The sequence below is a fragment of the Equus asinus genome, chromosome 14, assembly GCF_041296235.1.
Source record: "Equus asinus isolate D_3611 breed Donkey chromosome 14, EquAss-T2T_v2, whole genome shotgun sequence".
NCBI classification, from domain to species: Eukaryota; Metazoa; Chordata; class Mammalia; order Perissodactyla; family Equidae; genus Equus; species Equus asinus.
In genome coordinates this window covers 3,855,041-3,879,961 of record NC_091803.1, presented here as the reverse complement: position 1 = coordinate 3,879,961, position 24,921 = coordinate 3,855,041, and the positions used below count along the sequence as shown (strand labels likewise).

The following is a 24,921-nucleotide window of genomic DNA, read 5'->3' as shown; positions in this document are numbered from 1 at the left end:
ATCATACAATCAGCTGTCTGAACTGGTTTATGTGTTTTCAGTGAACCATAGCAGGGGCAGGAGAGAGAGTGACAAGGAGGATCAGTGTGTCGGGCGCAGGCAGACGGAGGCCGTCCTGGCCGTTTGGCACCGTGCTTCAGCTTTCTCGGAACGGTCCCCGAGCGGCAGCGATGGCAGCATCACGGTTCAGCTCCAGAATTCCTTAGGGCGTGTGTCCCACTCCTCCTACAGCAGGCGCCTTCACTCCCCGGTTCCGGGCCCCTGCGGGCCGGCAGCCGTGATCACCCCGGCCTGTGCGGTCACAGTCCCGAGGGGCTCCTCCACTCGGGACCTTTTGACCTCAGGCTCCCCAGTGGAAGAGGCAGAGGTGGTGGCGGTGACTGTGGTGGTTGGGGTGGCGGTGGTGGTGGCTGCTGCCACTGCCGGCTCCTCGGGCCCCACCTCGCACACCCGGGTGACCACCACCGGAGTGGACGAACTGGCTTGGGCCGCGAGGAGCTGCAGGGGGCTCGTGAGGGCTAGGAAGGGAGGAAAAAGAGATTTACGTTGGGAAACCGCATAGGACCGGCATCGACTTGTTCTGAATACAGGCCACAATCGCTCCCCAAGGGCTAAATCCACGACACAGGGAGCCGGCTCCCAGCACACCTGGCACCGCTGCGTAAAGCTGGCCAGAAGCCCCTGGGCGCCCGCCCCTCGCCAGCTCCCACCCCAGCTGGCCCTCCTTCCGTGGCTGTGCCTCCCGTGCGCCACGCCCTCCCTGACCCCGGCCTGCTCTCCACCCACGGGGCCTCCGTCCCTGATCTCCTCCCGCTGTTGCTTGTGTGTGTGGATCCCTCTAGACGTCCCGAGGGCTCCAGCCTCACCTCCCGCCCAGCGACTGGGAACGGAGACCCACCCGCTTGAACCGATGCCCACAGTCCCTCCCGGGACTCTGAGGCCTCTTTTACCTCCCCTGTGGCCTCTCGTCTCATCCTGTGGTGTCAGCCCTGGGCCTGGGGACTTGCCTTTCTCCTCAGAGCATCACAGTGCCTGGTGGGCGCTCAACAAACTGACTGACCCACTGGATTAACGGGAAAAACATCCTCACGTTGCACTGACTGCGGACTGAACCACGGGTTGAGGTCGGGCAGGGCCTCACCGTAAGTGCTGCCGGCTAAGCTATTCGTGGGGACGGCGTGCTTGCCGTTCTGAGTCACGGCCCGGACCGGAAGATGGTGCTGCCCGATGGTCACCGGTGTGGCTGGCTGAAGAATGGTAACCGTGTGTCCGGGGACCCCGGGGGCCATCTGGCTAGCCACCGTCTGGATCACTCGGCTGGCAGCAGGGATGGTGGCAAACGCAATGGTGGGTTTCTCTTCCAAGCCTAGAGGAAGAAAGCGTGTGAGACCCCACTCTGCCTCAGCCACCGTTCAGGTCCACTCACGCCTCAGTGCTATGTCCGCTGGGGGGAAAGGGGACCTTGGTTTTTAAGCATCAACACTGGGAAAAACACTGGCTCTCAAAAGAAAGATCCCACTGACAAAATATAGTTTGAAACAAGAGAAAAATGATTAATACGGTTTTAGAGAACCACGTAAATACCTTGAACCTTTAACCAACCCACATTTACCCTAAGGAAGAAAACGTATTATCTGGAAGGAAACGATCTGCATGTGTAGCCACAGCTCAGTTTTCTCTCGGCGACATACACTTGTCACGAGGACAGCATTAAAAGGGGAAATCACTGCCAAGATCGCCAACAGTGGGCAGTAAGATGCAGGAGACGCTGCCCAATTCAGAAGAGCTCCTGCCTTCACAGGGTCTTCGACAGTTCTGGGTGCGTTTTCAGTGTTTACTCCATCAATTCCCTGGGATCCAGATTTCTAACTTAGGAATTTACAACTATTTTTTACTTAAAATGGTTTCTAAGGACTCCTCCCTGGGGGCTCGAGAGGAATCACCCTCCCCAAACTGGGGCAGCCCCCAGCCTAACTCCACGGGATGCGGGGCTCTGCGCACTGGAGCTGCTGTTGCACAGAGGATAATCAGCGCCGATTCAAAGGACACGCCCCCCGGAAAATAGGCAGCAGGAGGGAGAGGGAGCAGCTGAGGGCCATCAGCCCCCAGAGACGGCCTGTGTCCCCACACCCGGGCTCCAGAGCCCCGTGGCCCAGGCTGACGGCTCTCCTTTCTGGAGGCCAATGGCCACACAGTCCCAGTTGGGCCCCGCACGGCTCCGTTACCTCTCGCCTCACTGCCCAGGTCCAACACGGCTGTGCCCGCCGCCTCGTGGGCGCCCCCTGCCGGGGCCTGACTGGCGAGGATGTATCCGTTGGCAGAGCTGGCAGAGGTGGTGACCACCCTGAGCATGGTCACAGGGGGGGCCTGCTGCACGACGTGGATGGCGTGGCCAGAGGGCTGCTGTGCCGTCACTATGGAAGCTGGCATGTAGGCGACGGGCTTGGCCACTAAACTGGGTGGTCGGGGAGGCACGGCCATGATCACGGGCTGGGCGCTGACGGGGGAGCCTGCAGAGAAGGAGCGCGACCACTGAGCACCCGGCCTGCGCCCATCCAGCGCCCGAGTCTGAGTCGGCCACGCGGGGCCAAAGGCCAGAACCCTGCTTACCGGGTGCGCTCTGGGAATACCGATACTCGGGGACAGACGCTAGCTTTGACCCAAAGTCAGGGTCGTGAGGAATGGGCGAGCCCTCCCGAGACAGGCACTCTGGGGTCTGCAGGCCACTAGAACGAGGGGACATTAGCCCAGGGTGAGTGGGTGAGGCTGGAGCGCTCCTAAAGAAAGGGAGAGAAAGCACGCGCTGTGAGCACAGAGGCCAGGAAACGGAAGGGCTCAGCAACCCTCGGATGCCCTTACCCCACATCCCGCGGGCTGCCCTTGCTCGACTTCTCCTGAGGCTCCTCTCTGTCCTCAGGAGGGGTTTCCAACACTAACATTCCCACAGCGACAGCTGACACACGTCGCGTCGCCCCAGCAGACGGACTCCCATAAACGGGAGAAGGCTGCGTTACCTGCGGCCTCCCAGCAAAGCCACACTTGAGAGCATTCGCCTCCTGAAGGGACCAGCCGGTCTCCCAGGAGAGTGGCTCGGTCTCCTATGTTCAAAACAAGCTTCTGCAGGACGAGCACAAACCCCCCAGGATAAATCTATCCCTCAGAGAGCAAGGCGCGCTCCGGGAGCACAGGTGCGCATCCTGCCCGAGTAACCACCCGGAAGCCTGCCGCTTCCGTCACCACTGGACCTAAACACGGCATCCTCGTCCAGCTCCCGACAGGGAGCATGAGCCCGGCACCGGCTGCGCAGAGTCGAGACGCACAGTCCCGCAAACAGAACCAGCTCTCAGGGCACTGTCAAAGATGCACGAGTGACACGGGGACACACAGTCACCCTGCACCGCCGAACAGAGATGGGGTCAACACAGACCAACAGAGGCAGGGAGCCGGGGCCGCCCAGACGCAGGTGGGGGACGGGGTCTTCCTTTTGCTTTATGACCAGTGCTCCAGCGCCCCCGTGCAGGGCACGCCGTCTCCCTCCGCTGGCCCTGGGGCTGCAGAGTCCCTGGTCTCCACGCAGAGACCAGAGACCGGCTCCCTCTGCCCTCCTGGGCTCTGGGTCTCACCTACTGCTCCCCCGACCTGTCCGCTCGCGCGTCGGCCTCCACCCAGGCCTCCAGTCCCTGTCTGCTTGTCCCGATGCTCAAATGAGCAGTGAACAGCTCACTGCCCAGTCCTGGACTCCGGGACGGCCCTAATGCTCACCCCAGGACTTCAACGCCTGTCAGTGCCTCTCTCACCTGGCTTTGCTCTACCGAACTGGTCCTGTGTCTTACCCACCTCCTGCTCCCAACACACGCACCCCCACCATCTTGACCCAAATGAATCCAGGCTCTGGAGACCAGACAGTCCCTGTGCCCCCGAGGACACAGCCCGCCCCCGAGCTTCGGCGACACGTTCTGCTGGCCTGAGGTTTCCTTCTCCATTCCTCCTTGCAAATTCTACGAAGCACCAGATGGGAGCCCCCAGCTCCAAGGGGCTGTGACGAGGGGCCCACCTTGTGCTCCTTACAGACACTCCATACAGACACTCCTCGCACACAAAGCGAGCCCCGGGGCCTATTCCCCAGTAGCGGACGGGCTGGTCTGCAAGGGAAAAACGGTGTTGGTCACTGGTACGGGGTGAACTGTGTCCCTACAAAGACACGTTGGGGCCCCAAGCTCCAGTGCCCCAGGAGGGGACCTTCTTTGGAAAGAGGGTCATTACCGAGGTGATCAAGTCAGATGAAGTCAGTAGGGTGGGCCCTAATTCAGTCACTGGTGTCCTCATAAAAACGGGAGATTTGGACAAAGAGACACGCACAGGGCGAACGCCACGAGAAGAGGGAGCAGAGGTTGGGGTGATGCCCTGACAAGCCACAGGACTCCAAAGACTGCCAGCAAGCCCCAGAGGCGAGGACAGAGGCCAGGAGCACACTAGCCCTCGCAGCCTCCAGAGGGAACTGGCCGCCACCTCGAACTCAGACTTCTGGCTCCAGAACCGCAAGAGAAACATCTGTCACTTAAGCCACCAAATTCGTGGTACTTTGTCACTGCAGCCCTAGCAAACTGACAGTTTAATGAAACTTCTCTCCACATTCCTGTTGAAGTAACATGGTGTTCTGGAAAATCTGAGCCCAGCGGAAAGATTCCAAGTGATGTTAAAACGCTGTCTGGATTCCTATCTTACCGACAGGACCACTCCACCTGTGTTCTGGTCTCTGCTTTGATTAGAAACTGAGGATCACCCCACAGACCCCGCTCCAGAAGTTAATTCCCGACCATTTGAGTGGCCTTTCACGTCATCACGTCTGAAATCCAACTGCAAGGTGGACGCTTCAGGTGCCACTGTTTCCCTCCAGGCAGAAGCATTTCTGCGCCTCTTTCCATCTCCTCGCCCACCTGCTCCCCGAGATCGGGGACCTTGGCAAGACCACCGGGCCTCTCCAGTCCCGGCCAGACCTCGCTGGCCATGACTGACGGGAGCAGGAGGGGCCTTGACCAGCGGGCAGCTGGTGCTGCTGGTGACGGGGAGGCTGCTCGGCCCCACGTGGGGGCAGGTGGAGGCCACACCCCAACATCAGCTTTCTGCATGACAAAGGGACACCCTCCGCCTGTCCCTTCCCAGACACACACCCCGTCAGGGAAGAGGACGGCTATGCAGGGGGTCCCTCGGACCCTCCGACAGAGAGTGTGCTTCCACGAGCATTGCTGTGAACCATAACCCATCCGACTCCTCCCTGACTTTGGATTCCGTTCCCACCGCCACACGCACGTCGACAGCCTCTCACAGACGTTCTGGGACAGAGCTCGCTGTGCTCAAAAAACGTGGCAAGGGTTCGAAGTGCCAAAGCTACTGCTGTGAACGTGGACGCTGGGGAGCCGGGCCTCCAACTGAGGAGCAGACAGGGGCTCACCTGGACGACAGAGGCCCAAAGGGGGTGCGGAAGCAGGAGACGCCCCTCTGCCTGCGCTTCCGGAAGGCCTGTTCCACGAGCTTGGCTTCTGAGGCAGGGTCTATTCGCCAGAACGACCCCTTCCCGGGCTCCTCCTGGGAGCGCGGGACTTTAATAAAGTAACGGTTCAGAGAGAGGTTGTGTCGGATAGAATTCTGCAGGCAAGCGGAGAGAGGCACCGATTATTAGCAAATCAGAAAACAAACCCGAACCCGCCCCAAATCTGAACGCAACGGACGCAAGACTGAAGGTGACCATGGAGGCTGCTCATGGCAGCGAGGGCTCTCCGAGGGTGGCGAGGTGGCTGTGCTTTACTGGGGACGTGCAAAGGCACAGTGGTCATTCTTCCTATCAGAGCTCAGCACAGTCTACGGCACGCTGAGTTCAACACTTGTATTGAATCAACTAGCAAATGGGAACACTAACTACAGAGAAAACAAATGGGCACGATAGATATCAGTGAGCCTCACACAGAAAGAGGTCTCATGATCCTGTCAAAGACGAAATACACAGTCTCCACATGTGGACTTCCACCCGTGAATGACGTGGACACTGTCTCCACGTCGGTGTAATACTGTAATGCACAGTAAGCTGCAGACGGATCACTCTTCCCACTTCTTGCTGTGGGGCGGCTGCAGCTGTCTTTAGCTACCCGGCAGCTCACCGCGGAAAACACCCCATGCCCCTCTGTCCTCTTAAAGGAAGGGACGCGCCTGCTGCTCCCCGCCCTCGGAGCCGGTCTCGGGGCGCGGCCTCACCTGCCAGCCCTTGTCGGCCGTCCGGTAGTAAGGGTAATGCCTGGTGATGTGCGCGTAGATCCCGCTGAGTGTCAGCTGCCTGTCCTGCGCCGAGGAGATGGCCTGCACGATGAGCTGCGCGTACGAGTACGGCGGCTTCGACTCATCCTGGGGAGAGAGCGCCCGACGACCGGCGTCAGCTCGAGGCCAGTCCACCCACAGGCCACCTCCTGATGCAGAAAACCCTCCCACGGGGACGAGAGATTAATCGTACGTCTCCTTGAATTGGCCCCGGGACGGCCACGTGCCTGCACTACTCCAGCAATGGCCGCTTCTGCCTCGTGGGAAGCACAAATCAGGTTTTCATCGTAATTTAATTCTGAAATTTCTTACCTCCCCGACAAACTGATTTAAAAACAGTTAGATGGGCATGAACTAAGACACAAGGTTTCAGGGGAAAACCTGTCATTCTTCTCGAAGACTATAATTAAAACTCTCTGAACCGTTCTGTCCCCAGCAGACGGAGAGGAGCAATGGGAGGGAGGCGGAGAGCGGGATGGGCGGCTGTCCCATCCAGGCGGGGGAGGTCCCCCCAGGTGCAGCTCATCTCCACGCCTGCTACGCTCCCTGGAGTCCCGGCTCTGCCCCATACCCTGTCCCCACTCGACCCAGTGTGCTGCGAGGGCTGAGACCTTGGGGCTGTCCCCTCCGGACGTGTCTGCCTGCTGCTCCGAGGCGGCCTTCGCGGCGAACTCTGCTGCCAGCTGCAGGTCCGAGGTCACGTTCTGCACAAAGCGGTAGCCGGAGGACCCGGCTCCACGTGGACTGGCCGGGCAGGAGTTGGGAACACTGCAGAGAGAAAGGACACGTCCTCAGTTCATGACCCTGAAGAGGAGAGCTTCACGGAGGACAGGTCTCAGGACCTACCTGCACAATGCAGGGGCCAGAGCAACACATGACACTCCTCTCTTCTACGTCATCATGACACCGCGTCGACCTTTTACAAGGACGGACCAGGTGCACCCAGATAACGAGAATTACAGTGTCCACGACCAAGGCTGGGACAAGGGCCATCTCTGCTCGCAGCAGGGAGCTGGGGCCCTGCCGGGCAGGTCGCACTGCAGCCGGGCGGCCACCCCTCCCGGCCGCACACCCCGAGCGCGGCTGCTGTGGAGTGCCCACTTGGCCACACGATGGCGCCGTGACAGCAGGCGGGGCAGCGGGGGCAGAGCCAGCTCTGTGCCTGCTGGAGGCAAGCAGCCCGGGGGGGCCCCCTTCCACTGTGACGGCTCACGCGCCCTCGTCTCTCTCCCGGCCACAGTGACAACCCACAGAAGAAAGTGCACCCACAGGCGTGGGCTGGAGACATCCACAGCTCCTTCCTCGGGGCTCCCATGTCCCGGGCCTCAGCCCGTGGGGTCTCTGCCTCTACCCCTGCCCCGGCTCGGCTCCCCAGCACGGTGGCCCGTTTCCTCTGTCAGCAAGCTTCTCCAACCACATCAAAACTCGATTCTGAAAATTCACCCTACTACAAAATACTCAGAGAAAACCAGCGGAAGCCCTCGAGGGGGTCACAGAGCCAGGTCAGAGGCCCTGCCAGGAGCTGACCGGAGCCCGGGCTCCCTTGCTTCCCGCGGAATCACGGGTCCCCCTCCTGCCACGTTCCGCAAGAGTGCCGAGGCCAGCCTGCCTGCGTCACACCTCCCTACAGTCGGGGACAGGGTGGGGGAACAGAGGCCCCGCCTCCATGAGAGTGCCCCCAGCCGGAAGCCTCCAGAAGGCCACAGTCCTCTCACGCTTCACACACTCCTGCTTCCTCCCAGCTCTGTCCGGGTCCCCTGCCTGGACACTGTCCAAATAGCAAGACGCTCTCAAGTCCCCACAACTCATGCTCAAGCGTCACCCCCTGTGCCCCTTTCTGGACACATGCACGGGGCCCCTTCCTCCTCTCGTAGGCCGAGGATGGCAGCCACTGGTTGACATGCTGGTCCCTTCTGACGGTGGACCGTCTGCGGCACATAGGAGGCGCTCAAGAAATAGTCACTGAAGGCAGCAAGGGCCGAACGGGAAAACAGAACACTGACTGAGAGGAACCTGGCAGTTGGTCTTAACGATAAACTCAGCTACGGGTCCCCACCCCTGCTCAGCAGTGAGCCCGCGTGAGCCGCCGAGCATCGGAGGGCTCCGGCCCGGGGACGCCTGTGCTCCCTCCGCCAGGCTCCTTCCACAGGGCGGGAGGAAGGGAGGCCTGTGAGCACAGAAACTTTAATCGACAGCCATCAAAGAGCCTGTCAGGGGCAGGAAACGGAACAGAGGCAGCTTTTTCTGAATTTAACTGAAGCAAATATACAAAACCCAAGCTTCTAAAGGCAGGTGGGAGGGGCCAGAAAGGACCTTAGCAGGAACGTGTTCACACATTCAAAACAAGGCTTTTCAAACGCACCCACTCGGGACCAAACGCCAGGCACTGGGACGAGGCTGCGGTACAGGGGGTGCCCAAGGCTGCCGCGAGGGCTCGTCCCGAGGACGCCAGGCTGCAGAATGCGCCAGCACAACAGCAGCCCTGTCCACCCACTCAACTTCCAGACACTCAACGCCCTTCTGGACTCAACCACAAATAAACTGCAACACCACGCCTGACTCGGGGCCACAGGGGCCGAGAACCAGCCCCAGAAACACACAACCTGCCGGAGACGGGGCGGGAAGGCCCCGGTGCGTGTGGAGACGGGGGTGCAGGGCTTGTCGGGGAAACCGTCGAGTCCAGCCAGGTGCCGGCGGGCTGTGACCTGCGTGGGACTGACGGTGCTGCTACTGTGCGGGCGACAGATGACCCCTTCCGGGCACAGGCACCGGCGCCTGCTGTGCGTCCCAAGTGGAGATTTTGTCAAAGACGACAGAAAACTGACATCCAAGCCTCGGAAGGCAAAATCCAGAGAACAGGCTGCCGCCCCCCCGCCAGCCTGATGTCACGTGGGAATAACACATGGGCTCGGAAAGCTGGCTCACAGACGCGCAGAGGGGCGGGGGCCTCTGCACCACTTTCCACCGTGGGCACCTCGTGCTGACCATCCGTCTCTGCTGAAGCTTGGCAGGGACAGGACAGTCACAGCCCGTGACCCCCAGAGCCTGCCCAGCGGGCCTGTCCCGGGGGAGCGACGTCTGCACACAGGGCCTCTCCAGCCTCAGAGCAGCCAGCTTCCCCATAACCCCATCCAGCTGTCCCCTGGGCTGTGCCCGGACCCTGGCGCCCAGACGGCGCACCTCCCTCGGGGGAAGGAGGAGAGCTCCCTGCCTCGTAAGCAGAAGGTCTTCGTGTTGGAAAACGCACAGCCGGGCCTGGGGGGCGGGCGGAGGGGCGGGGCATCGGGGCTCGAAGGCAAGGCCCCACCCGGGAAACGGACCAGGACACTCGGTGTCCAACACCACAGTTTTATCCTTCTCCTGGGAAAACTCCTGACAATTAGGAAAACTGGGAAAAGCCTCACAGTACAAACACACACACGTCTATCTCTGGAGGGGACGGAGAGAGAAGACAGGCTGGGGCCCTCCTGGGAGGCCAGGCTTCACGTGAGGAAACGGAGAATTCTGCTCACTGCGGGGTCGGGGTCCCCACTGCCCAGGTGGGGGGTCAGAATTCGGGGACGCGGCAGAGCAGCAGAGGCCGAACAGCCACGCCCACCAGATGTCGCAGGAACAACCGCCCGTTCTTCCCGACCTGAGATTAAAAGTGGAAAAGCGGCTGAACGTGCACTTCAGACCAGGAGTCACTGATTCCTCCCCTTTTATGGAAAGGCAATTCCTAAGTCGTTTCCGCTTCAGGCGAGAAAGACTTTAAGGTCATGAGTGGCGACTGCTTGCGGTCGGCCCATCCTGCCAGCGGCTGCTCCAGATTTGGGCCGTTGTCCTGCCAGGACAAACCCGTGACAGCCCAGGCCTAGAACGTGACTTCTGGGACGGTCCAAGACGCAACTGGCAGTAAGACTGCAGCCTATGTTTACAACACTGTAAAGAAGGAACAGCCTGGCGGGAGAAAGCGTTCCCAGGTCCTACTACAACGGCAAGAATGCAAGCGGACAAAACAAACCTGACAAAAGGCCCAAGCCCACCGCCGGGCCAGCCAGTCTGTCCCTGGAGCCTTTTCCATGACCCCCAGATTGCCCCCGGCCCCCGCTGGGCCCTCGACAGCCCGCTCAGACCTCCTGCTCACCTGGCTCTGCCCTGGGATGGGAGCAGGACCCTGAAGGTGTCCTGGGGTCACAGGACAACAGATGGGTGAGCCTCTGGTCACCTCCCTCCCACGCCGGCGCCCGGAATGCGGACCTCACAGCCTGAAATGGAGTGGGAATGGGGGTCTGCCCAGGCACGGGGGCTGACGTCTGTGAGACGTGGCCTGGTCCCCTCCCCGCCCCATTCCCAGGTCTCACCACAGAGCCGTGGGGCCTGCCTCTGCAGGGGACCAAGGGGAGGTGCCGGGGGAGCAGGTCAGGGGCAAGTCCACACGCTGGACAGCAGGGCCCCAGCAAGGCTTTTTTGGGGGGTGTTACGGAGATTTTAATGAGATCATTAATTTTCAGTTGAAAAATATAATTAGCTCCTTAATGGGATGGCAGTTGAGCTGACTTTTTGAGAGACTTTTCAGGCTGAAGATTATACTCTTGATGACGACACAGAGATAAATAGTATTTCTGTTTTTCATCAACGCCTTTTGAATTTCTTTTGAAAATCAAGATCTTTTTATTCTAGAAAATGAATGCTTCAGTTAAAGTACACAGAATTTCTTATTCGAAAGGCCGTTTTCGTGAACTTACGGGCTCACCTCATAGCTTTCCCCAGTTTTACTGAAGAACGTAGGACCTCATCTTAAACACGAGCAGCCAGCCGGACACACAGCCACACGCAGCCCCGAGGAGCCGCCCCGGGCTTGGGAGGGGACGAAGACGGCGACACAGCGTGCTCCCCCCGAGAGGGAAGGAGAGGGCGTCTACAAGACAGTAGATACTGAAAGCACATTCAGAGATAAGGAAACGCTCTTAAAATTTTGCAAAAAGAGGAGAAATAAAAGTTCAATGAAGGGTGGAAGGAGGGACTGGAGAAAGTCCCAGAAAGCAGATGAGAGGAGGGCGGACGGCGGAGGGAGGAGGTGGGACGAGGCAGGAGCTGGGAGGGGAACGTGGCCACGGAAAGAAGGGGACGACTCGCCAGAAGGTAGGGAAGGGGTCTGCAGACTGAAGGGGCCCGTGGAACACGCAGCCCAACGGACGGAAAGGACCCCTCCCCAGCCTGGTGTGGAGATGGGCCGAGGGCGCCCGAGAGGGATGCGCCCCCCGAGGGGGACCTCACACCCAAGAGAAGGAGGAGTTGGGGGCATCCAGCTTCTCCAGAGCAACACTCGAAGCCAGAAAGCGACACCAGTTTTGAGGGAAAAACGTTTCCCACCTGGAATTCCCTGCCCAGGAAAACCATCATTCTGGCTGACTGGAGAATAACGGTAATTTTCAGGCATGGACAAATTTTCTAAAAGCTACCGTCTCCTGGACCCTTCCTCCCAGGAAGCAGCTGGATGTCCTCCAGTAAAAGCAGCAGGTCAGGACAGAGGCCACGGGAGTCGAGAGAGGGAAGTCCCAGGGCGGGGGGAAGACGAGGCCAGGTCAGAGGCGTCCCAGACCTGGGCCAGGCAGCAGGAGGCCTGGGCTCCAGAGGAAGGTCGTCCCAGGAAAGGTGCAAGCGATGGACAGGCCACTCACACCGGGTAGAGGGCTGGGTGTGCGGCCCAGGCGCATGGAGAGCGAGCCAAACGCAGGGAAGGGTGGTGAGAACCCCTGGGGAGAACAGCCGGTGCCACAGAGGAAGCGGCCAGCGCTGGGACAGGCGTCACAGCGGGAATAAAGGAGGCTCCGCTGTAACCCCAGGAGGGGGCGAGGCGGGAAGGCTCCAGCTCAGGCCCCCAGGAAGCCGCGCACAGCGCTCAGAGGGCAGGGCTGGAGGCCGGTCTCGGCGGCAACCCCCTAGGATAAAAGCAGACTTTCTAACAACACAGATGGAACGAACCAGCGCTGCCACCACCGCCGTGGGCACCCGCTGAACCATCGCTCGGCCGCTTACACGACCCGCTGGGCAGCATCACTCTCTCCAAGCCTCAGATTCCTCACTGTGAGAGGGGGTGCAGTGTCCCGCCCCACAGGGCTGCTGCGGAGACCGAAGGACGGATGGCCCTCCAGCCCTCGGCACAGGCCGGCCCGCCTCACTAACGGCGTCTATTTTCACTGTTGTTCTTAGAATCTTGTGGCTCATGACCCTAAAGAGCATATTTTAAACAACCAACCAAATCTGAGAATCCTATCGCCTCGGCATAAAACGTGTAGACGTTTCGGAGAGGCAGCTTCAGCCCCAGCGTGCCCTGGCCTGCAGCAAGGGTCTGGGCTCTGCTCGTGAGTGTGACACACGGTGGGGGGGGGGGGGTGGGGGGGGTGGGGAGGGTGGCCGTGCGGCCCGGAGCGAGTCAGTGAACACTGCGACCCGGCCACGCGCCAGGCCACCACGCAGCCACTGAAGACGCAGTGACGCGGAAGGGCGCCTAGGGCACCGTGGAAGGCGACAACCGCCAGGTGCAGGACAGCAGGAACTCTGTGGCCCCTCTGGGAGGAGTAACCGGTGACAACAGCTGTTAGACAAGGAAGGCTCACGGCAAGACGCACCACGCGGACTCATCTCCAGGGTGTCCCTGTGGGGACTTCATTCTCTGAAATACGTGAATTTTGTATCACGCATATTTAGCATTTCTGTAATCTGAAGACAGTAAAAGAACAGGGAAAGGAAATTCAGAGGCCAGCTTCTTAGCTTTATCTTAAAGAACGTCTGTGCTCTGGTGAGACAAATGCAAGGTTGTGAAATCCTGGGAACCTATTCTAAAAGATTCGCTAGTTTCTAAAAAGCATTTTCCTGCTGGAAAAACAAGCAGCAGACTCGTCTGCCCCCCGCGCCTCCCTCAGAGGCTGCCCTCCAGCCACCCCATCAGGTCCTGCTGCTGCCGAATCCAAATCCGAATCGGAACCCATGTGGGATCTGGGACGGGCTCTCCGGGGCAGCCACGTGCTCACACCACAGCAGCACAACAGGCCGGCTGCACACGGCCGGGCGCCGCCCAGAAGGCACACCCAGAAAACACTAACATGATCCTTCCCAGCGCCCCTGAGATGTGTCTGAGAACCGGAAACGGCCACCCGGCTGGAGAAGAACTTAAGCACAAGCTTCAGACAACTTCCAACATTTTAGAGCCAAAAAACACCCCGGCACGGACTCATGCAGAAAGGAGAAAGGACATGGAGGCCCCACCTGCCTGTAGGATGAACCAACTCTGTTTCTCTGAAGTTTTCAGATGGGGAAAGGGACCCCGTGGGTGCGGGTGGGGCTGGGGGTGTGAGGTCACAGGGACAGGTGTGGGAAGGGAAGACAGCCCCCAGGTGACCCACCACTGATGACGCTCCTCCACCAGCCAAGGGCCCTGCTCTGCAGGACGGCCCCTCCGGGAGTCACACTCCTGTGGGGCGGGGCTGGGACGCCGAAGCAGGATGCGCACGCTTAAGGAAGGATCCAAAGTTTGCCAGAAAAACAGAAGCACTTAGTTCTAACGCAGATCCAATAACTTCCAAACTCAAAAGACACGTAACGCGACGGAACACGGACGCGCCAGGGCTGGCTCTGTCCTGCAGCCAGGCAGGGCCGAGCCTCGAGACCAGGGCGGCAAGGGGCTTCGATTCTGAAGTCAGTTGCCCAATTTTTCTTTTATACAACGTTCTGCTAACCTGTGCCAGATGTCATAAAACAAATTACTTTCGTTTCTGATCTCTACACTGGCAAAATCAAGACAAGTCTCCTTAAAGAAACAGCTTCTCAAACCTTGCTGTTGCTTAAAATTAGCTACTCTCTTTCTGTGCCGTGCCATTTTTCTGGTTCAGTTCAGCAGTTTTCTTAAAACTCCAGCTCTAAGGAGAGCTGTTTAGACGGGTCTCTGTTTTTGTAAAATCCAGAAAATGATTAACCAATTTCTTCTTTCCTAAAAACACTTCTTTGCAAAATGAAAAAAAAAAAAAAGAGGTGGACAAAACGTTGCTTTAGGTAGCAAAATTCATTTCAAAGAGAGTTCATTCATTTTCCGGGTGGAGTACTTCAGGGCCAAAAAAACCACCCAACTTTAAAAAAAACCAACCACACCCCTCACACACCCTGGCCTGGCCACCAGGGGAAACGGAACCGGCAACAGAGAAAGCAGGCAGCTGGCGGGAGGTACAGCCACTCCTGGCGTCTTGGAGGGGACGGGGCTCAGGGTGGGGTGCCGGAGGAACCGGGCTCCCAGGGCAAGCCGCCGAGAGGCCTCCACCAAGTCAGGAGCAGGGGGTGCCCTCGGCCGCCTTCCTCACAAAGGGCCCTGCACCCCACGCCTCCCCTCCGGAGGAGAGCAAGGGGCTGTTTGTAAACACGTGGGCTCCACCTCGCCGCGCCACGGGGCCCAGAGGAGAAGGATCTCGCAAGCAAAACCTCAAGGGCCTCTGAGGTTTCTGACACTCAATTGAATTCCACAGGGCTCACAGAAACGGATGTAAACAGAAACGCTTTCTCTGCGACACTTAATCAAGGGCCAAAAGGCGAGAGCCAGTCCCAAAGTCACTACTTTCTCCGCAAATATTCTCCCAGATGAAAACAAGAAGCCAGCCCCTCCCGGGCAGCCTCAAAGGAGAGGACGCAGGGGGACCAGTGCCCCCCAACTGGCCAACCCCAGCCAAGAGCGAGTTAAACATAAACCACGGGGCCACGACTCCACCACACTCACCCCAGCCCTGACTTCTGAGAACCGCGCCCTCAGCACCTGCTCCGCTCTGCTCAGTAAGAACTCTCTTCTGACCTGCTTTCCGGGCCACGGCCTCTCCCCTAACACAAGAGCAGCTTCAACACGCAAAGCTTTGCTTGAATAGCTTAACCAGTTGGCCCCTATTTTTAATTGGAATACTCCTGGGAAATACAATTATTTTATGAAGCTCTCCAGGTACAAACCAAAACATTTTGCTTTCTTAAAGAGGGTCTATTTGGCTGGATTATAAACTGATTACTAAGAATCCCATGGCCGTCTAAAGGGACCGCCTGCTTTGGCCCACTGGCCTGGACGGCCCCTCACTGCCCACCCCACACGGCGCAGGACACGCCCCGGGGAGAACACTGGCTGTGCTCCCGCAGCTGCCCGAAGGAGCTCCTGGAGGAAGGTGTGCGGACAGGACAGCTGTCTACCAGCGTCACTGACGTCCGATGCACACACTACAGAATTCCCCCATTTAGAGTGCACAGTTCAGTGGGTTTAGGGTATTCACAGAGCTTGTAACCATCACTGCTACGTAATTCTAGAACATTTTCCTCACCCCAGAAAGAAACCCCATAACGGTGAGCAGCCCCTCCCTTTAACCGCCCCGGGAACCACTCACCTACTTTCTTTCTCTACAGATTTGCCTTTCTGGACTTTTCCTATCAATGACTCATACCATGTGGTGTCTTTTGTGTCTGGTTTCTTTCACTTTGCATGATGTTTTCAAGGGTCATCTACGTTGTACCAGGTGTCCATACTTTCTTTTTTATGACCAAATAATATTCCACTGTAAGGACACTCCACGTGCTATTTACGCACTCGTCAGCTGATGGGCATCTGAGTCATCTCCACGTTTGGGTGGTTGTCAACAGTGCTGCCATCACACCTCAGGTACAAGTTTTTCACTGGACCTTAGGACCCCGTGAGTAGAGACCCATGTGGTTGCCCTCTAACATTCTGAGGAACTGCCAGACTCTTGTCCAAAGTGGCTACACTGTTTCACTACATATAATTTTTCATCTGTGTATAAACGATACAGACATGACGGGATGTAAGAGCATTTTCACAGCTTGACTTGACTGTGAACTCACACAAGCACTCACGTCTTGATCCAGGTGAGACGTCCGAGCAAGCACTGAGAACATGCTAAACCCTGGGCTCGAGAACAGAGCCACTGTTAGAAGTCTGAGACATGCTCAGGAAGAAACAGTGTCTCAGAAGCTGCAAGGACTGAATGGAACAGCGAGGACAGAGCTGACGAGGCATGGGGTCCAGAACCACGAGGCTCTCAGGGGGCCACCACTCAGCATCGTCACCACCAAGAACTAGGACACCAGCGTGCTGGCCTCACCGACGAGGAAGCCAGGGCCCAAGAGGCTGCCCACCGGCCCCCCGTTCTCCCGCTAACTGGAAATACGTCCAGAACCAGCACTCAGAGCCCAGCCTGCATCAGGGGCCATGCCATTTCAGTGCTGTGCCCGAACTTTCTCTCTGTAAGAGGAGGACACCTCGTCCCTGCCCAGCAGGAAACCAACTCCAAGCAGCTCAGCGTGAGGGACCCCCAGCTCGCAGCCGACACGTCACGGCTGGAAACCGACAGGTGCACCTGAGACACTGATTACTATGCAAAGGCAACCAACGTGGCATCCACATGTAAACCACTAAAAGGCTCAAAAACAGTGACTACCAGAGGATGGCTGGCTGGCAAGAGAAGGGAGTGTATCTCACATGCAGAGGAGACCGTAGTGACAGCAGAACCCCAGCTCGGCCAGAGCAGCGGTTCCCCAAGCGTGGTTCACAGACGGAGCCCTGAGAATCCCAGGCATCTTTCAGGGGTGGGTGAGGTCAAAACTATCATCCTAACAATATTAAGACGTGATCTGCCTTTGCCACTGGGCTGACACAAGCCACGGTGGAAGCTGCCGGTGCCGTAGCAGAAACCAAGGCGCCAGCGCCAAACCCACTGGTGGCCCCAGTGCATCTTCAGGGCCACACGCAAGCAGCAAAGAGAAAAAGCGAGTTTCGTTTAAAAATGTCCCTAGTGAAGCAGTCCACTATTTTAAAATTCATTAAATCTTGACTCTCTAATACACGTCTTTTCAACATGCTTTAGGACAAAACAGGAAGGCGGCACATGACTCCTGTGTACAGAGGCAGAATGGCTGTCGCCAGAAGTGCTCGTGCCGCTGAGAGCCGACAGCCCAACGAGCCACTTTTAGGCGGCTCTCTAGCAAGATTTCCACCTGCAGCCTCCCCCAGGGCCTTGTCATGTCTGTGTAACTCGCCAAGGACGAGAAAGTTCGAGGACTTCCCTTTCTTCAAAGTCTTGATTAATTTCTAAAACTTCACGAAGAATTTCCACAAATAAAGTTTAGAAAAACACAGTTCGCTAAATTCCGGCATACAAACATTACTTTAAAATATTTTCAATGTCTTAAAAACATCATCCCTGTGCTTGGTTTAAAAGGCCCTAATACATACACTTTCAAGCCGTAAAAATGACTCATGAGGTAGCGACTCTTCGCTTTGTAAGAGAACCCTCCAGAGACTTTATTTAAGTAGTCAGGTCCCCTGATGCACTTAAAATAGTTTCAAAATTTCCATTCACGTGCGATTTTCCAGAAACACATCTAATACTGTAAAGAACGCAGAACTTCTCTATCGTCTTCCTCTTTCGCAAACTGCCAGAGCACAGGGCCCCGGGTGGCAGAGGAAATCGTGTGGCAAGCGCTCGGGTGGCCCGGGGACAGGCCGCTCACCTGATGGTGCCGGTCGGGGAGGGGACAGGGCTGACCAGGCTCCGGAGGTCCGGCTCCGGAATGTGGATCTTCAGCGGGGAGATGTGCGGGTACAGCGGCCGGAGTGGGGAGGCCGGGGCCTCCTCCGGGTGGTACAGCGAGGTGAACTGGATCTTTATGGCCGTGCTGGGGAACCGGAAAGTGCACCTGCAACCGAGGCAAGAGCAGAAAGCCAACATTCAGACAAGGAACGTTCTAGTCCACCTAAGTCACTGTAATCACGTAACTTTACTCTCGGGATCACTCTGTGGTGCAGAGGTGCCCAAATCGTCTTTCTTATGCTTTCATTAGGATACGGACTAACCCTGACACCAGTTTTCCTTTCACCGCGCACGTGAACAGAACAGACATACACATCCCCAGACAGACACTGACGACGTCATCTCCAACAGAGGTTCCAGACAGACAGCTACTTCCTGTCTGCCAGGATCGTGGCTGCAAGACCCACGTGGGCTCCACCACCTCACGGAGAACCAAAATGCCACGGTCACCGTGTCTGCAGCGATTTTAGAGACAGACGCTCACGCCACCCAGAAGACAGAAGGCAGCTGCCGCACGACAGAGCACAGTACCACCCATGGGCGTGTGGTAGGAGCCCCGAGGGGAGCGCTGGGGGCGGGGTTGAAGGTCTGGCTTCACAAGCAGTGCTGTGCTCAGGCCCCTCGAGCCTGGGCTCTGATGCCAGCAGATGACCACACACAGACAAAGCCGGCGCTGGCCGAGGGGTAGGCAGCCTCATGCAGCAGGTGTGGCTGGATCAAGGTCCACCCGCCTCTAAGAAACTTCCACCTATGAAGCCTGGGCCTATTGTCCAGCACATCTTCTTATCTCTAAACCGACAGACTATCAACAAATTGCTAATGGTGCGACACAGTTAAAAACAAAAACAAAAACCCGAAAGCAGGCTGCCAAGAGAGAGACAGCAACACAGTCTGCCAGGAACAGCTGCCTAGAAAGGCTCTGGTGCAGGACGGAGGGGTCAGACACGACCAGAGGAGCACCGTTTGCACTGCTGGTTGTCTCAGAAAGGCGCTGGGGCCCCAGGGACCAGCCTGGGAGAAGTGCTCAGGTCTGCCAGGGCCCTGGGTCCATGCCCTGGCCGGCAGGCTCTCTGCTCTCTCCACGGGAGCAATGTTTCAACAGCACATTTACCTCCAACTTGCCCTGGACACGGCAAACGGCCCCTGGATTCAAATTCTCTTTTACTCTCAGCAAGAGAGTTTTTAAAAAACAAGACCTAAGAATAGGTCAAAACAGGTTCTGGGATCACGGAAGGTCGTGAAGGGGCACCCTGCTGGGTGACAGGGTGCCTTCTGGAGCCTTCCGCTGGAAGACCCCAGCCCTCACGAAACGACTCAGCAACGTGAGCATCTGCTCTGACGACCGAGCTGCCCACACTTCATAGAGAAAATCAGTGACTTAAACTGGCCTGGCCGGCCATGACCGATCCTTCCAGAGACACCCAAGCAGAGAGGGGCCGAGCAGAGAGGGGCTGGAAGTGGCCACAAAGGTGGAGCCTGCGCCGGTCATGAAGCACCAGGAGCCGTCTGACCCCGGGCACTGGGTCTGTATTTCCAAACTAAAATCAGAACAAAGGGATTTTACACTGTTTTCCGAAACTGTTTTCCTGTTTGATGCTGTTCTGATGCTGGGAGATGCGGCCTAACACCAAAATGTTAGGGATGGGGGCAGGGTGTCTGTAATGCGTACTCAACATCACCCCTATGGTTCTGTGCAAAGGGCCACCCAAGGCCACCTAAAAATCCTCTGCAATTTCCTTCTTGTAGCCCACAGTTAAACATTTGATGTCGTCTCCATTTTCCTTAGTTTCCCCACAACCCAAGGAAAACTTCCTCCATCAGTATTCTAGCTAGAAAGTTACAGCACGCATTTTTCTCAGATGCTTTCTGAGGTCTATTGTCTCTCCTGTAAGTCACAGAGCCACCATCCTGCATCCCAGGATGGGCCGGGCATCCCCGAACCAGAGCAGGGAGCAAAGAGCCCCGGCTGAGGGCTGCAGGCAGGGGAGCTGACAGGCTAGGTGAGCTGCACCTGCGAATGACAAGACCCAAAGAACAGTGGGGGTGTGCACACACGTGCAGATGCACACTCACTCGCACGCACAGCTGTTCCACCAGTGTCGGCCACGAAAGCAGCATGACAACAGAAACTTAAAGACAGTTTCTCCAGCCCTTTACCAGCTGTCTCTTCTTCACCTCCAGCAAATGAACAAAACAGGTGACATTTCACTATCTGCCAAGGGGGCACACGGTCAGGGTTCTGCCGTTCTGTGTGGTGCAAGTCCCTATGTTAACGTGAGGTCACGTCATCCTACAATCACCGAGGCCAACTAGAAAGAGGATGTGGCTTCTGGCCCATGACAGCAGTCACCAGGCAGGCGGGAACTCAGAAAACAGGGTTTGGGGTGAAGACAAGAAGAGGCGCCTGACCCCCTGGACTGGGGGTCTGGACTCCAGGTTGTGGTCAGGCCTGTCTGGCCTGGGCGGAGGTGGAGAGGTGGCCGAGCCAGCACACCGCTTCAGACCCCTCCTGCAGTTTTCGGCCTGATTTCTGCCCTCCCGTCCCTCCCGCCAGCTGAGACTCACCCTCACCTGAATGAGCCTTTAGTGACACAAGCACAAAGTCCAGGACTTGGGGACATCCTTACAAGCAAAACCCAACACTGTACTGATACTAGCTGCACAGTTTCCTACTTTAACAGTAATTTTCCAATTAAGGTTTAACAATAAACTTGTCACATTATTTACTGCGAAAGCGATTTTAAAAGCATCTGCTGACTCACTCTTCCAGAAATTCTCCTGAGGCAGACTCTCTCCTACCCGGGAGGAGGAGAGAAACCACCAGGAAGTTACTTAATTATAAAGAGATGTCCCCCCAGGGTGCTGGTGGAGTTCGCCAATTACTTCTCTCCCTGTAATATTTTCACCTGGTTTAGGGCCTTAGCTGGAGTTTTAATGACCACGTTTTGCAATTAAAGCCATTCTCTTGAAGGTGCTCCACACTCAGTCTCCACCCAGCCACCACACTGTGGGCCCGTCTTCACTGCCAGGAGTCCCTGCTCAAGGTCAGAATGTCCCTGCTAGAAGTCACTGTCCCCCCAGCCCGGCAGAGGGCTCCTGTACTCACAGGCATCCACCCTTCAGATCTCCACAAAACCCTTGCCCTAATTTACAGAGACAGAGAGCAGATCAGCGGCTGCCTAGGGCTGGGGGCGAGGGGTGGGGTGGGGGAATGGAGAGTGACTGTTGATGGCTTCTTTCTGGAGTGACACAAATGTTCTAAAATCCAGGGTGGCGATGGTGGCACAACTCCATGAATATACGAAAAACCACTGACTTGAACAATTTAAATGGGTTTGTGGTATGGTATGCGAATTACACCTCAATCAAGCTGTTCCAGAAAGTTCTGGCCCTAAAGCTCCCACCATCAGGGTCTGCTCCAGGCTTAGCGCCCAGGTCCATCCGGAAGCCAAGGGCCCCTGGCAGTTGAGCAAAATGGCTAATGCCTCGGTTCCACGTGAGGCTGTCCCACTCAGACTGAGGTCAAGATCACAGCGCGGCAGGCTGGTTCCACGTGAGGCTGTCCCACTCAGACTGAGGTCAAGATCACAGCGCGGCAGGCTGGTTCCACGTGAGGCTGTCCCACTCAGACTGAGGTCAAGATCACAGCGCGGCAGGCTGGTTCCGGCCCCCAGAGACCATCAACGAGCGTAAGCAACTTGGGCCGTCACCCTCACTTCCATCTCGTCCTTTCGTAGGAATCCCACCACCTGTCACGCCCACCAGGAGTCGGAGAATAGAAATAGCTCGTTCAGTCCTCGCTGATATAAACACAGTTCACTCCACTTTAGACGAGAGAAATAACCAGAGAGAGAAGGAAGTACATGTGAAGGCCTCCACAAAGTTTAAAAAGAATTAACACAATAGATTATTCATCTCCGGAGCTGTCGCTGCCCCGACACCCCAGCCTCGGTTCCTAGTCCCCTTCTGTCCCAGCGGACGGTGAAGCACAGACGCTTGCACCTGGGGCACCGACACAACAGAGCGACAGTCCACAGAACGTGGATGACGACGGAAATTCCGCACACCAACCACGACACCCCCGACCCTCCCAACACGCCCCAGTGGACGACGGCCCCAGGACGTCTGCAGACCCGGCATTTGTGGGCCCCCGTGAAGCCCACCAGCCGACACCCAGGCGCACGCGGCAGCCGAGCATCTTGAGTGCCTTGCTCTGAAACGCAGACACGCAGCCAGGGAAGAAGTGCCGTTGGGCTCGGGAGCATCTCCAACAGGAAGCCGAGGACCGAGGCCAACAATGGGGGCGGGCGCAGAGGAAACAGACGTCCAAGGCAGAAGAGAACGCAGCCCACTCGGGCCCTGAGACAAGAGAGGGGATCTGCCACCAAGGACTGAGGGCCCAGAAGGCACCGCCAGGGAAAAACAGGAAACCCGGACAACTGATGTGACACAAAAAAGAAACTTCAGAAGGCAGGCTGGGTGACAGACCGGGAGTCACCTCCCAGAAAAGACACAGAACAGAAAGCCTGGGAGGCTCCGGCCAGGAGCGTTAGCATCGGAATGACTGCCAGTCTACAGAAGACGCCCCTTCGAAGTCAGGCGGCTACAGGGAGGAAGGCACGGACCCCACATGCAGACCCGGGGCCTCACGAGGCCGCCACGCGGCTTCCTCACCCCTGCAGAGTCGTGTTTGCTGGAAGCTAGATGGCGCAGTCACAAAATTTAAGACGCAGGGCGCTGGCCGCTTTGTGGTTAGGCGGGGGTGGGGGGGTGGACGCGAACGCTGCAGGCTGGAAACCTGGCCGCCCTTCGCGTGGTGGGGCAAACCGTCCCTTGTGACACCTGAGTGCAGACCTGCGTGGACAGCACCCGCCACCGCGCCGGGATCTGTGGGGACGTTCCACGGTGGTATGTGCTGGGACGTGTGTGGCCTTCAGCAGTCCGATGCGATGGACGGCAGGATAAGAAGGCCCCAGGCCCTCCTCACACAGCTGCCACATGGCTGGATGACTGAGCAGCCTGGGGCACGGAAGAGAGTCCACCGAGGCCAGCTCCAGGGTCTCAAAGCGGCCCCCACTGCAGCGAGCCCGGCAGAGGGGGCCCCAGCCCCAAGACAGAGGGACCAGGGTTCTCAAGACTACAGCTTGCACCAGGGATCCTTGCTGCGGTTCCACACGCAGACATGACAGAAGGCCGCGGCCTGGGCGCCTGCCCGGGCTCTGCGGAGACTCTGCCCCGAGCGGCGGTGAAGCTGGCTGCGAAGTGTGCTGCCCCTCACCCCAGCCGCGAGGGGCGGCAGCCAGGAAGCACATCATCTCCAGGACCCACTTCAGGCAGGACAGGGAACTGGGGACAGAGGTCCTTCCAGAACGCAGACAGCATGGTGTCACTGGGTGGGACCTGGGCCGCCTCCTCTGACAACGGGGATGAGGGTGACAGAAACAGCCGACTGTGACACACGACTGGTTCCCTGGACACACCTCCTCTCCTGCTTCCACAGCGAACTGGTTTCAGCTGGACACACGCCGCCCAACTACAGACGACACTGCTCTGCCTCGACACTTCCAGCCACGAGACTGTGCTGGTCAGTGGGACGCCTCAGGAGAAAGACTGCCTTCTTCACTTCTCCCTTTCCTGACGGCCAGAATGCAGCTGCAATGGCAGGAGCTGGAGCAGCCGTGGTGGATCATAAAACGGACACTGGGTAACAGAGCGACGTAAGAGAAAGAGTCTGGAGCTGCCATATCAGCTTACGTTAGGACTGTTACATGTAAAAGACATCACCTTCACCCTTGTTATTTTGACCTTGGTTACAAAGACCAAACCTACATCCTAACTCTAAACAGCTAAAGAGCTCCCTGTGGGGAATGGCGGAGTGAGCTACAGTGCAAATTCAGGGAAGAATACGATGCAGCCACTTAAGGGGACGCTTCCAGCACTGTGTGCCTTTGGGCCAAATCTCTGAATGTATCAGACCTGTTTTCCTCATCAGGAAAATTGGTATAATTATAGTGCATACTTCATAGGGTTCTTGTAGGTATTAAACAAAATACTCCCACCACGGTAACAGAAGCACACAGGGCATCTAACACACGATGAGCACAAACTAAAGACGGGCCGCGGAGGAACCTGGAAATGCTGATAACACACTGATAAATGAAGACAGCGGAGACCAAACGGCACGCGTGGGTCACAGCTGAGGCATGGGGTTTGAAATCAGAGACTGGGTTTGAGAGCAGGCTGTTGGGACGTGGTGGTGGGACGTGGGCCTTCACTGACTTGAAGGCCCCTCTCTGGTCAACCAGAGACAAACAGGCCTCGGTGCCACAGCAGCCCCAGTGCAGCGAGTGCAGATGAGCACAACTGACACACGGTGAGTGTGCGCCGACACGTGCCCCAGCTGTTCTGGTTACGGCACAAGGACGGGGCAGGGGGAGCAATGAAAACAGCCCAAGGGGAGGGTGGCGTTACTGGAGACGGCTCTTTTTCAACATGTTCCCTAAATGCTGTCACCATGTCCTTTGAGAATGAAAGGCTCAAGAACAGGAAAGAAAGCGGCTGTTACACACTTGGTCCAGCAGTTTCGAGCTCTGCCAGGGCGATGCGGCCTTCAGAACCCCATCACGGACCCGGCCTGGCCCAGCTCTGCAGCGTGGTCCGGCTCCAGCCGCAGGGAGAAAGCCCCTCAGGGCCCAGGCCCAACCTGAGGGGCGGAAGGCTGGTCAGGAAGGGAAGGGAGGCTGGAGGCCTGCTGAGCGTGCATTTACAGAAGGGCTGAAAGGAGAGGGCCACGAGACCAAGGCTCTGAGACTTGCAAGAACGCCACAGAAAAATAAGACTGTTCAGGAAACGGTTTTGAAAACACTTTTACAAAGAAAATCGCCAAATCATAGAATTCTGACCATCTTAAAATTTTTTAACCTAAAATATCTTATTTCTATTAAAACTTTAATACGTCTTGCTAGAACATCCAGACACATGAGCAGCAGGGGCTGCAGCGGTG

At 57.4% G+C, this 24,921-nt stretch overlaps 1 protein-coding gene across 2 annotated transcripts in view; it reads right to left on the bottom strand.

Moving 5' to 3' along the window:
• The window catches only part of FOXK1 (forkhead box K1), a 60,532-nt gene continuing 35,611 nt past the window's right edge, over positions 1-24,921 (bottom strand). The window contains exons 2-9 of one of the 2 annotated variants that reach the window (XM_014865078.3): positions 17,839-18,024; positions 6,921-7,077; positions 6,250-6,396; positions 5,453-5,646; positions 2,611-2,777; positions 2,226-2,510; positions 1,142-1,366; positions 1-518 (exon numbers count right to left, since the gene is read on the bottom strand). In XM_014865078.3, coding sequence (XP_014720564.3) covers positions 241-518; positions 1,142-1,366; positions 2,226-2,510; positions 2,611-2,777; positions 5,453-5,646; positions 6,250-6,396; positions 6,921-7,077; positions 17,839-18,024 — 1,639 coding nt within the window. In that variant the 3' untranslated portion in view covers positions 1-240. The remainder of the gene's footprint in view (positions 519-1,141; positions 1,367-2,225; positions 2,511-2,610; positions 2,778-5,452; positions 5,647-6,249; positions 6,397-6,920; positions 7,078-17,838; positions 18,025-24,921) is intronic. The other variant, XM_070484138.1, reaches the window with a different exon arrangement.